The sequence below is a fragment of the Chaetodon trifascialis genome, chromosome 13 (assembly GCF_039877785.1).
Source record: "Chaetodon trifascialis isolate fChaTrf1 chromosome 13, fChaTrf1.hap1, whole genome shotgun sequence".
Classification (NCBI taxonomy): domain Eukaryota; kingdom Metazoa; phylum Chordata; class Actinopteri; order Chaetodontiformes; family Chaetodontidae; genus Chaetodon; species Chaetodon trifascialis.
The window spans coordinates 5,545,001-5,558,793 of NC_092068.1; the positions used below are offsets into that span (position 1 = coordinate 5,545,001).

The 13,793-nt window shown below is 45.6% G+C and overlaps 1 protein-coding gene across 2 annotated transcripts in view; it reads right to left on the reverse strand.

Moving 5' to 3' along the window:
- bcl11aa (BCL11 transcription factor A a) overlaps positions 1–13,538 on the reverse strand; it is a 49,477-nt gene extending 35,939 nt beyond the window's left edge. Inside the window, exons 1-2 of one of the 2 annotated variants that reach the window (XM_070977059.1) lie at positions 13,226–13,538; positions 8,682–9,131 (exon numbers count right to left, since the gene is read on the reverse strand). In XM_070977059.1, coding sequence (XP_070833160.1) covers positions 8,682–9,131; positions 13,226–13,280 — 505 coding nt within the window. In that variant the 5' untranslated portion in view covers positions 13,281–13,538. Of the gene's footprint in view, positions 1–8,681; positions 9,135–13,225 lie in introns of both variants that reach the window. The other variant, XM_070977058.1, reaches the window with a different exon arrangement.
- Positions 13,539–13,793: the final 255 nt, after the last annotated feature.

Sequence of the window (13,793 nt, forward strand, 5' to 3'; positions counted from 1 at the left end):
ACGAATCACTGTCTCCAAAATGGCAGCCTGAGACAGAGTCGGGGAGGGCCGAGGAGAGAGAAAAGAGAAGTATCTGACATCTGTTTGTTCAAGGAGAAACAGAAAAGGGGGGGTGACACTGAAAATGAATAGGCTGACAGAGTGAGAGAGAGATGGGCATTGAGAAATCATTTTACCATGTCAAGACGGACACATGCAGGAGAGAGCCAGATGGTTTGCATTGGGTATATCTTGGGTGTGTGTTTGTGTGCGTGTGTTTATGCGTGTGTGTTTGTGAGAGACAAGCAGTGTAATGAGGGAACAGACGAGACATCATGTAAATTAAATATGTCCAATCTCTGGCGCGGCTCTCAATCTTCACACAATTAAAAAAAAATGCAACTTTCATTTATATTAGCCTAAAAAACACACCCAGCTCGCCCACACACACACACACACACACACACACACACACACACACACACACACACACACGTCTCTAACCCAAGGCACAAATGAGAAAATACACACGCTGGCATGAATACACACACACACACAAACACCCCTTGACATGTCGGCTCTGACAAGCGTAGCTGATGCGCGCCGCGAATGCGCATGGTAATAGGCCAATCAAAAATGCAAAACAATTGGCAATTACTGTGAGGACCTAATGGTCATTAGAATTTACAACTAGGTAATGAACTAAAGTCTGCCCACTGCATGCATATTCATAAAGCTATTTGAGCTTTGAAGATTAAAGTAGCGCTTAAAATTCAAATGAGCCTCCGCAAATTATCGGCAAAAGTCAGTGCTGCTGCTGGTGGGGATGGGGGAGTTCCTTATATGCCGTGTGTGTGTGTGTGTGTGTGTGTGTGTGTGTGTGTGTGTGTGTGTGTGTGTGTGTGTGTGTGTGTGTGTGTGTATGCGTATGATTTTTAAACGTTATTAAATGATGTATTCCTCGACATCTGAGGACGGAGCGCGTGTAATTACGCGGTTTGAGCTTTAACATGACACATGCTCGTCTGTGTGACATCAGAAGATGTAGCTGATTTTTTTATGTATACTTTTAAGGAAATATTCCTGTCATAATATTAACAATACTAACAGCATCTTTACCATCCATGGCATCGTCAGTATACATGACGGAGCTTGTTTTTTGGCTCCATGCGTGTTGTCCTCCAGGAGAACAAACTGTGAAACTCCATCAGGGGCCTCGGTTGTCCCCTCTTGCAGGTTTGCAGTTAAAATAAATATCAAGTGAGCTGCCTGGGATCACAAGAATTACATATGTCACCCTGCTTTGAGGATCACTTTGTTCGACGCTAAACGCGCTTTTCATTTGCTGAGAAGAAGGAGGTAAAGTGGGGAAGGTGGTGGGAGTGAGAGGACGAGAAAGGCTGACACTCACAATGCCAAAAGAAAGGATTAAAGCCGCTCATAAAGAGCTGTGCATGCACTATATGTGCTCTACTTACACTATCAACACACACGCAGTTACAGTTGCCGTGTGTGTGCGCTGCCCTTCTGCAGTTGTAGTTGTAGTTCAGCCAAATGGGGAACATGAAACCAGAGCGAGGAGCCAGGCCCTTCCACACACATGCGCGCGCGCGCACACACACACACACACGAACACACACACACACACATACTGGCCACACACACACACACACTGCCAGCTCAGCCCTGGCACACTTCACCAGGGGATGTCCTGCATTCACACTGCCAGCTCACACACACACTCTTTCATGTTTACTCGTGCCACACTGAAACGCTCACACACATGTAGGCATGCTGCATAAGTATTAACAGGTACATACAAAGACACGCACTGACAAATGAACACGTAGAAGTGAACGCGCGCCTGTGTGCGTGCGTGAGTGTGTGTGAGGTATGTGTGTAGAGCCAGTCTGTAATCCAGTGGCCTATATAAATAAGCTTTGTAGTGTATAAACAGTTTTATGAACAGGCCTTCAACTGCCTTCAACATAATAAGAGAGCTGAGTTACATGTGCACCCCCTGAGCAGACCGAGCGTGTGCGTCTTTTTGGGGAGTGCGCAGGAATAAACACACACACACACAGAGACACACACACACACACACACACACACACACACACACACACACACAGCGAGCAGCGAGAGAGCCAAAAACAGCAGCTTTCCCTCTCACCGCGAAGGAGTAGATGTAGCGTGGATGTCGAATCGCTCGCATAAACACAACGAGTCAGATCAATAAACAAGCCTCCATCACACAGCGCGTACAGTAGTCCGCTTGACGTCACACACGTCACCGACACACTGTCACGGCTGCAAATACTGCAAACTGGGAAATAACACTGGTCTTTTTAATGTCTTATTGTTCTCTGCCATTGTCATTGTTTTAGCATGGCTTGCCGACCACCGTAATCTGGGAGATCTTTTGTTTTCTGCATATCTGTCTCCATCTTTGGTCATCGCTGCTGCGGTGCGTCTGCGCCGCGTTTCCCAGGGATCAGCTGTCATTCAAAGTGTGTGGGCACCGTGACGTATTTCTCTCGGATTTTTTTTTTCTTTTTTACCCTTTGATGTTGATGTTGTTGTTGTCTGTTCAGCTGCGGTGGCGGTGATCATGCCCTGCTCTTCTTCTATTTATTCCAAATCCACCGCACATGTAAAATGCATCGCTTCCTGTGCAGCTGTCTGAGGAAGAGGCACCAGCTACTGTTGTAAAATTTTGCACTGTTAAATAAGAGAATTTTGCACGTTGTTGCTACAATGATGAATTCCATTTGCACTGTAAAACAAAAGGCTGGTGATAAAACAAATGGCTGTGACTGTGTTGTTGCCTGAACAGCATCCATCTTCAAACGGCTGAAATCATAATGTGGGAGCCTTCTGATTCAGCACAGGGAAACTCTCTTGTCTCTACTCTTCCTCACTCCACAAAGAGGTCAAAGTTCACATCCAGAGCAGCAGCCCCGGACCTAGCAGGTCAAAGTCACTTGGGCAAATTCTAGGTTAACCCTGAGTCACTTAAAAGGGGAACTCCACAGATTTTAGACAGATGGACCCGCATGCTGGTTTCGGTCAGCCTGAGAAAACAGCGGAATAATATCCTCTGTGTCTTTGTAAAACCAAATAAACCCTGATGATGTCAGAGTGACATCATCACGGTTCTCTCAGCACGGGCGTGCAGACCACAAATTTATAGCAGAAAGCCTGCACTACGAACTGCAACTGTAGGTGCTTTTAAATAAGTATTAGTTGCATTGTGGGAAACATAGGATGCAGCATTTTTGGAGCTTGAGCCAAACTCTGTGCCTACTTCAAATTTGACCATTCTTTTTATAATCTCTCTTAATCCCTTGTCTCTCATGAGTCTGCCAGTGTTACTGGTACATGCAATATTAAATTGCTGGAGTACCCCTTTAAATAAAGAGCCATGACTGAAGCAGACTAGTTCAGCCATTCAGTGCTGCTGCCCTAATACTATATTATGTAACAAAATATGTCTGTGTGTGCGTTAGTGTGTGTGTGCTTGTGAGCATTACCAAACAGGATAAACGACAAATCAACAGGCTCACCGACGTGGACTTTCCCAGCACAGGCGAAAGAAAAGAAACTTTCATGTGAAGTGCTTCATATTCTATTTTGAGCAAACACCAAGCACTTTTTTTTTCTTTCCTTGTTTTATCACAGCGTCCAAAATTTGTCAGCAGTGAATTCCAAGTTTTTCGGTTCCGTCTGGATTGCAGACACGCTGTGCAAACACACACCCACACACTTACAGCAAGACAATAATCAACAGTTCAGTCAATATGCAGTTTATGGAGAGTTTTGTGTGTGTGTGTGTGTGTGTGTGTGTGTGTGTGTGTGTGTGTGTGTGTGTGTGTGTGCGTGTGTGTGTGTGTGTGTGTGAGAGAGAGTCCTGAATATCAAGCACAATACAGCCTGTTGGCCTCAGTGGCAGATTATTAGCTGTTCCCGTCATTCCAGTGGCTGCAGGATATGTCAGCCTGCTGCTGATGTTTTCTGCACACACGACCATGTTTACATTCAGTAAGCTCATTCAAAATGCCTCCACAGTCAGATTCTGGGAGAGACACGCTGGAGTTCAAATGCTGCACTCGAGTCCACTAAATCACATCTTATGTTGAAAAAGAAAGGGAGAACTACAATAGATTAGTAATGGCAGCCAGTGTGTGAAATCTCTTTGTAGGCTCGCCGGGACGTGCTACAGCAAGAGACACACACACACCAAACATACTGTAATTGATGCAGTATCAATTGGCTGTCCCGGATTTGCATTGACTGCTAATGTTGCAGGGAGAGAGACGGACACATGAGCCAAAAGAGAAAATGAAAAAAAAGAAGAGGAGGGAGAGAATAGACATGAGATAGAGAGAGATCTGACACGGAGCCAGACAATGAATGGGTGTTAAAAATGCACTAATGTGTATTGAGGTGGGTAGCATTAGCCAGTGATGATAAGCTAATTGCTAATCACTAGATCATAGACTAACAATATTCATGTTACGAGGCTTCAAGCCAGGATGACTCTTCAATGGGCTCACCCATAATGAAGGACAGAAAACCAGATTTTTGGGGGGTGAAAAATATCAGTGTGTCTGATGAATGAGTCTCTAGAAATTTGGGGATTTATCATCGTGTACAAGTATTGGTATCTTTGTTAATGAGCTAATATTACTACAATAATGCAGTTATCAGTCAATATTGCTCAATAAAGTCAGTGGTCAATATGATGAATAATTCTTTGTACTGGCCACGTATCAATTTCAGCTCATTAACACACATATTACGAGTGATTTCCCATAGAGGGAAGGATTAAATTCTTGATGCTAATTATGAGAAATCACTTGGCAAACTGGACAGCAGAAATTGTATTTACTGTCGAAATAATCTGCAAAGAATTCATTCTAAATTTCAATTTTCAGGCCAAGATTTTTTTTTTTTCAATCAAAACCACTTTTAGTTAAAAGAAAAAAAGGGAGCGAGACATGTCCATTCACACACACCAGTGTACACACACACACACACACACACACACACACACACACACACACCCGTCTCTTTTGAGACATTAGCGATGCTGTTTCTGAATGAGGGGCGCCTCAGGGATTATAATCAGAATTTTCATCTCAGTCAGGGATTAATAGAATAAATGGGCAAGAGAGAGAACACTAGCCATGTGTGTGTGAGTCTGTGTGTGGTGTGGGTGGGCGGGTATGCTGCCTTTTTGCATCACTGATCGGCATTTTGCCTGTACAGTGCTCTCTCTCTCTCACACACACACACACACACACACACACACACACACACACAGGTAATGTCTCAGTCGGAGCTGTTTGATATGTAAATAGCAGCGTTCCGGCACAAGTCCGACGCTTTGTGTTCCTCTGAGCCTCGCAGCAGCCAGAGGAGCTCTGTAGCACTCTGACCATAGACGCAGATGCACATTTTACAACAAGCAGCCATACAGCCATCACATTATATAGGCAGATGCATGCAGAAAAACAGGCTGCATATGCAGGGACAAAGCAAAGGGCGTCTGATGTCCTGCGACATAAGATGAAAAATATTCAAAGAAGCCAACTTAAAATGGAATTCTCATTAGAATAGTAAAATCCCAAAAAAGGCAAGAGGATAAAATGAAAACGATGGATCATGTTTTCATGTAAATACCAACAGATTAAGCTATACAGACGAGCGTGTTGAATTTAAAATATTGAGGGTGATCACCTGTATTGAACTGACATATGTTTAGTCTTTGAGGTAAAAAAAAACAGAGGTTTGAAATTACGCTTTTTCTGCATATGTAATTCTTGTTATTGGTATTTCCGATGCCTTGCTGGCTGAGCAGAGGCTTTATATACTGTAAGAGAAACCTGCGAGACACAGTGGTACGCCAAGCCAGCATTTACAAATAAGAAACACACACGCATTCCTCCCTCGCCTCCTTTTTTTGTCATTAGGAATGCTTTTGGATGGCTATCATTGCGGCTGAAATTCCACCAGATTTTTTTTTTGTATGCCTTTCACATATTTACTTCACCATGACAGTTTGGGGTCAATTAGGATGAAAGCTGGGGTCGGGGGAGGAAAATACTGGCTTTAATTATCAGCTATCAGAATGGATGTGTTGCGCTAATTCAGTATGTGAGGTGGTGTTTGTACTGGTGTGTGTCCAGTGGCTGAGAGAAGGTCCAAGAAAAGCGCCGATTGAGGAGGATTGATGTAAATAAAATGACAAATTCCTCGTTGCAGATGGATCCTTTTTGGGGCAGAGTTTTTCTTCTCGATTTAAAATTCCACACGTTTAATAACGCCCGGTCTGTCTGCTGTTCAGCTTGACGTCAACATCAGACAAGATATATAACACTGCTGTCCTGTTTTCTTCTCCTGTCTGAGTGTACAGCTGTTCCTACCAAGACGTTCCCACACACAACGCTATTGAGGCAACCAGACGCCTGTATTATGATGTAAATCGCTCTAATAACCCAGTTTAGCTGGTGAGTGTCTGTGAGAGTGCGTGTGTGTGTGTGTGTGGGAGTGGGTGTTGAAATGTATAGTCATGGTAGAGACACAAGCAGCTTTGGCAAAAAACATCCTTCCAGATGACATACAGTAGATAGATGTGTCTCTGGGCAGCAAAGACCAAAGGTCAAAGGTCAAATGCATCTTTGTTGACAATTTTCCTCATCTCCACTTGCTGCAGCTGCAAAAATTGTGAGAACTGAAATCAATTACAAGAAACAACAAGCAGCGCCTCAAACAGCTCATTTTGCTTGTTTCCTCAAAAACATGGAAAACAAACTGCAACATTTAGGATTCCTGCGCTGCATTCAACGAGCAAAGTGGTAAAGTGTGTATTTTGCTAGTGTGTTTCCGCTGCTCTATTTCATCTTCACCCCCTTTTTCTCTCCCTCTCTGTCTCTCTGCAACGGCTAATTTAGTACAGGCAGCCCGCCACTAAAAACTACTGCTAATTAAAATGCACGAGGAAGATAAAAAATGGCGCTGCAACAAATAATTAGTGGTGTTAAGACGCTTTAAATAAACGACTTTCCCTCTAAGAGCAAAACTAAAACTGGCTTTTCCCACTCTCTGCTTGCCTCTCATTTGATTCTTGTCCTGGGAAAGGAGATAGAAAGGAAAGGGGGCGATAAAACTGGAGGAAAATTGTGCGTTTTACCTATGAAGTTTGGTATGGAGGTAAACTCAGAGAAGGAACAGAATGAAAGAGATGGAGAGCTGGGCTGCATTTAGTTGGGTAAGATGTGGCAGTGGAAAGGGGGAAACCACACCGAGAGCAGGACACATCTGCTAGGGCCACATGAGAGAGAGGCACACGCGCACACACACACACACACACACACACACACACACACACGTTATGCAAGAACACACATTCCGCACACCCAATCCAAGAAAGAGGCTGTAGTTACTCCCCAGACTGAAAATCACACACAAACACACATACAGTTCAGCCATTGGTCCTCCATCTGCATACACACACACACACACACACACACACACACACACACACATACACACACACCGTGGTCTCACAAGTGCACTCACTCATTGACCAGTGGTAACACAAACTCAAGGTCACACATGTCTCTCTGCCACCGGCCAGTGGGATTTGGTCACCATGGCCAAACTGGGTATACTGGGAAAACACACACACGCGCACACACATTCACTGACACACATGCGTTCTGCAGTAAACTCAGTAGATCAGTGGGAGGATAATTGGTCAGACTTGGGTTGATGATAAGATCCGTTACATTGTCTTACACAGTCTCTCACACATGAAGATACACGCTGGCCTTTACACTAGTCAGTAAAGACAAAAGACTATTTGGACACACACACACACACACACACACACACACACACACACACACACACACACACACACACACACACACACACACACATACACACACACACAGTAGGACAAAGCCATCCTAAATCAAACCAGTATGTGTGCTTTTGTGTCAGCTGCAATAGAGAACAGAGGCGTATTCTCTCGGGTTTCCTCCCCACCTGTGACGTCCCTCCGTTGTTGTTTGTCTGACAACAGCCAAGCCCCCCCTCAAACAAGTCTCAGCCAATCAGATTTCTTGCCTTAGCAAGGATTGGTATGTGTGTTTCCCCTAAAAACCCTTTGCTCAGACGACTACAGCCCACACAAGGTTTGGATGGAGATCATCTGCAACATGTAGACTAGACTTTAGACTGTGCTGGCTTGTGGTACGACAACACACGCGCATTGTGTCGACAATACAAAAACAAGATCTGGCATTGCATGAAACACACACCCATAAAAAAAACCCCATCTAGGGCAATGCACACACCCAAAATGACAACGTGCCAATTAGAAAAGTAGAATCTCAACACGGAAAGCTGCTCACAGGCTGGTGAAGTTCATTTATCGCTTGACAAATAACATTTCAGAAAATGTTCTGAGGAAAGAGAACTGCTTATTGTCTATCTTTAATATTCTGTAAGATCAAAGCTCCTTATTCACACAAAAGCCAATATAAGGATAATCACATCCTCTGCACAGACGATGTAGCAGCCACTGCCTCAGCAAGCTGCTGCCTCTCTCTTAATGTGAGTGCTGCTGTAACTGTGGTCAAATCCAGACAAAGGTGGTGTATGTTGGTTGGTGTGGAAGTTGGTCTGGTTACCTGGGAGGGGCTCCTGTTTGGGGCAAATCCCCCGGGGAGATGAGAACCGGTCATCGTCGTCATCTGCCAGTGTGGCCTGGACGCCCACCTCCACGGGCCTCCGGCTGCGCAGGGAGCCCAGTGCGGGTGATGGGGTGAGGGCCAGGCCAGGGGAGGGCGAGGGGGGCTTGTCCAGTCCCCGGCCCACAGCCAGGCAGGATGGCCCATGGCATCGCTTTCTCTTGTGCTCAATGAAGAGCAGGATGTCCGCCAGGGGAAAGGTGGCCTGGCACTGGCCGCAGGTCAGCAGGTCCTGCTCCAGAGAGGGGTGAGCATCATGACCCAGCCGGGCCAGCCGGCCCACCGCCGAGCCCGGGTGGTGCCCGTTGAGGCTTCCGCTCTCCTCCGAGTGCTCCGAGCAGCGCTCCGACAGCTCCTCCGACGAGACGATGGCCGTGGAGAGGGGCTCGGCTGCTGGTGAGGCAGAGGGGGGAACGAGCACAGAGGAAGAGGGAGAAGAAGAGGGGGGTGGGAGGAAATAGGGAGAGTGAGCAAGAAAAAAAGGAAGAAATTAGAAGGTGGCAAAAAAGCAACAACCATTCATTTATATTTTTCTTTGTCTCTCCTGTAATTGAAACCTATTGATACAACTATTTTGTGGGAATAGATGACAAGAGAAGAGTGCACACACGACCTTTCTCATTCTGTCACATAGAGGATGAGAGTTAAAGAGTCAAAGCTAAACACAAGCCTGACATGTGGTGTACACAATAACGGGGTGAGAAAATGTGCCTTGTAATGATAGAAATGCATGTAATGCAGGAAAAATGATTACAATGCAAGCTGATCTGGATCACACATCATAAGAGTAAATGGTGGGAAAGAATATCCCGAATAGCTGCAAAGCTCAAATCAGATTCCTCAAAGATAACAATTTTATAGCCAATGACAGGGGACGCTTCGAAAATGATGCTTAAACACAGCATTCACCAAAAAACTAAATATGTGGATGAGTTTGACTTGCCTAACCTTGTTTGTACAGGTTTTGATCCTGTAATCAGCAGAAGAGAAAGCTGTCACAAACATGTCCAACATATGTGCCCGGGATAGGAGAAGGAAGGCAGGCAGCGCAGAGAGTGTGTGTCAGGGAGAAGGAAAACTCTTCCCTCGGCCTCGATTACATGTGCCGGACTTATAGTTCTTAGACACCAGCCGCTTGTACAGCAGGAAATCACCCCAAAATGAGCCGTTCAACCCGATTCCTCACCCCTCCAAGGCCGGATTAACTCCTGACTACTTTTTTAAGAAGCCTTTTGTCAAGCTCAGACCGTCCTGCAGTGGAGGGAGAGGAGTGTGAACAGAGCGGCCCGCTGAATTAGAGAAGCGAAACGGGAGAACATAATTCACTGGCCCTCTTTTAAAGGAAATCTTCCAGTCCAAGGTGAAGAGTCTGACTCTGTGCTAGCCGCCTAATGCATGTTGACCTTCTTTACTCAGCCGCCAATTTCACATTTTAATGAACTTAAAACCACTGAGAGTCAAAAAATAGATTTTAATTTTCACTGTCTGGGTGATTGGTACAGATTTTGTCTGATAAAAAGGATAGGGTTCCTGTGCATGCATGTGTAAGAGCGTGTGTGTGTGGAAATGCACAAGTGTGTATGTGTGTGTGTGTGTGTGTGTGTGTGTGTGTGTGTGTGTGTGTGTGTGTGTGAGAGAGAGAGAGAGAGAGAGAGAGAGAGAGGTGGGGGGGGGGTCTGAATTTGGACTACATCCCCTCAAGGAAATATCATTTGAACGCTGCAATCCTGCGCGACATCTGTGCACAAACTGGGACATGGAGATAACATGATAAATTCCCGGCTTGCACCAACACCACTACCACTACCCCCCTCCACCCTATCAACACCTCCTCCTCCTCCTTCTCCTCTTCCTCCTCCCCACCCTTCTCCTCTTTGATTTAACTTCAGGTCAACACAATGCCACAAGTTACACAACAGCTCCCGGGGGGGCATTAAATTCACAGGATAAAACAACAAAAAAAAATGTAATGAAAGCTGCATAAGCCCCTCACCTCTTAAGATGAACTCAAGGGTGGATATCCGGGGTTTGAAAAAAACATTTTGTTTGATTTAATGGAGCATGTGGATGGACAGAAACCTAATTTTTTTTTTTTTTTTTTTAAACAAAGCAGGTCTCATTGCACAGAGTTCCATTTGAATAAAAACAAAACAAGCACAAATGAGTGATTTGAGTCTATTTTTAAGGCAGTACAACTGGGTGAAATAAACTGCGAGAGGTTAACGTGTCTGTACACCATATTAATATATCAAAACATGCATTACAATCCAATCACATTTCCTAAAGCGGGAAAATAATGGGAAAAAATAAAGATATAAGTATACTCCCAACTAGAAATCATTTCATGAAGCTGGAAGCAAAAAGTTCCACCTGTCTGATAAATCTACAAAACTGGTCCAACTAGAAAACGTGACTGTGGGAAGGTAGACCCAAATAAAGAACCTGAAATATATTTCCATCTTAGCAAAATATGAAAATTACTGATAAAGTTATTTTATCTGGAGGAGAAAATGTAGAGTTGTGACACTGATGAGTGCTGTTCAGTTTTGCTGCTTAAATTCACCCTGATCATGCCGTTAAGAAGCACACAGTGGGAATGCAGCACATGCTGAACAATCCAATAAAAATATAGAACTGTAATATAGAATATAGAAGATGAGAATGCGGGGGCTGAAAAGGAGAAATAATCAGGGATGGGTGGTTGCGTGAGAGATCCATTAGTGACAAATGTGAATCTGAATGCAAAATGAAATGTGTGGTGTGTGTGTGTGTGTGTGTGTGTGTGTGTGTGTGGTGTGAAGTTTGAGGGGGGTAAAAGGCGAGGTCTGCAGGCATATTACAGCGTAGCTGCATATGCTGATTGCAGCCTGCATCTATGTAAGACTGTGATGCACAAAAAAATGAGATACAAGGAGAAAAGGTGGGTTTGAGGTGATGAAGAGGAATTGTAGATTTGGATACGGGGGTCCTCCTTCCTCCCTCCCTCCCTCCCTCCCTCCCTCCTCTGCTTCCTCCCCCTCCCTCCCCATGACTTGTATACCTTCCCTTTATTCTAAAGAGATCGCCAAATAGTAGCCCGTGTAGATAGGGGTGGCGGTGAAACTGATCAGGTTCAAGTTCAGCGCTGGATTTTCTGATCGCGCTCTGCCTCCTAGCGACGGCACATGGCCATTGTGACTGCGCTGTCACCCAGCCGGGGCCACACACACGCACGCACACACACACACACACACACATTCCCTCTGCCCAAACCAAACATAGGCGACAGCCAGTCAACATACCGAAACATAATCAAACACTTAAACGTAAAGATGCTCAACTATCTTCTTTTCTGTTTGCGGGACTCTTGGAGCGACGCTGAAACGCTGCGAGGCGACAGACAGTGTGGCACATGGTGCGGTGATAAACGCCACTTTGCTAATCGCCCCTTAGTTCCAAAACACACTTATCTGCTCTCTCGTCACATATGAGACCTGTGCGTCTAGTAAGCTGGAAAAAATAAAGCTTTGGGAATAAAAGAAACGCCGTGCGTAAAGACGGATTCTGCCGACTCAACTAAAAATAGTTGGGATCTTGTCGCTTTTCCTCACACACTGCAGCTGCAACACACCAATGAACGGATTGTGTCTTACCTTCACTCTACACGAAGCTTTAGAATCTTAAGTTGGACTTTTTTTGCTGGTCCAAATTTGCTTTTACTAGAAAAATAACAAAAGCGGTAGGACCAGATATGCTGCTGTCCTGTTGCTGTGTTTCTTGCCTCTAACTCTGGGCTGCAGCGGCTCTGCTGTCTGTTTAGGAAGAAAGCTTCTCATCTAAGCTAAACATCAATAAACAGCCTTTACATAAGAGGCATTAGGATTTTTGAAGCTGTGTAAAAATAAATCGATTTGTGTTGTCTCTACTGTCGAGCTGCTGGTAGAGGGGGGCAGTTGTAAACAGTCGGACACGAGATTTTCCCCCTCGATCCAAAAATCCACCTCCAAGTTTTTTTTTTTTCTGAAAATAATCCAAAAATAGAACGAGAGAGAGCAGATGAAAAACCTGCCCGCAGAGTTTATCAGACAGCGATATTCCGGGGGTTTGATTTCTCCACGAAGCTCCGCGGAGAGGACGCGCTCTGCTACCGGGAGCCCTGCGCGTTTCCACTGACCGGAGCGACCGTGGGGGCACCGGAGCCACAGCGAGTGCATTTAACAGCCGATAAATGCACATTCTCGCCGTGTAACAGAGAAGCAATAAAGGGTGTATACCGACACACAAAACTTTTTTCTCTCTTTCTGGCTTTTGGGATCTCTGAGCGGCTTTTACGCACGGATGTGTCGCACTTTTTCTCCACGCTGTTAAGTCCAGTTGACCGCGGGTCCGAGCGGTGCGTCTGGTGTCCACAAGCTCCTGTTTCGCTGCCTTTTCACCCCCTTTGCTGAATGAATTGAAGGGGAGCCAGAAGTGACATTTTCCTTTCTTTTTTCATCTTTACTTACGCGAAAAATCCCGTTTGCTTAAGTGCTGGGGTTTGCCTTGCTTGCGGCGAGACATGGTGGCTGGAGGCGGCGGCGTTCAGCGCGGATCACATCGGGGAGAGCCGGGGTTAGAGAGGAGACTCCGGTGGGGCAAAAAAATATCTTCATCCAACACCTTTGACATCCACAAGAAAAAAAAATAAAATAAATTAGAAATAATACAAAGATGGCGCGGAGGCGAAGATGGATCGCGGGATCGCCGTCATGGCTTTTTTGAGAAAGGAGAGCAGAGAAAAAAGAGAGAGAGAGTGAGAGAGAGGTAGATGGAGAGAGAGAGAAGGGGAGAGAGATGGAAAAAATGGCAAAAGCCCCCCCCCCTCCCCCCGCCACCCCTCCCCTCAACCCCCCCCACCCCCCCTCCGCCCCCCCCCTCTGAGCTGTGCAAGTTCAAGTGCACGGACGTGACGTTCCCGGCGAACTTGAACGTCAGGCGATGGACAGACACCCGACATACAAAAACATGGGCAGGGCCGAGGCACCCGAGTGGGAGTGGGAGTGGGAGGAGGGACAGACGGGACGCGCAATAACA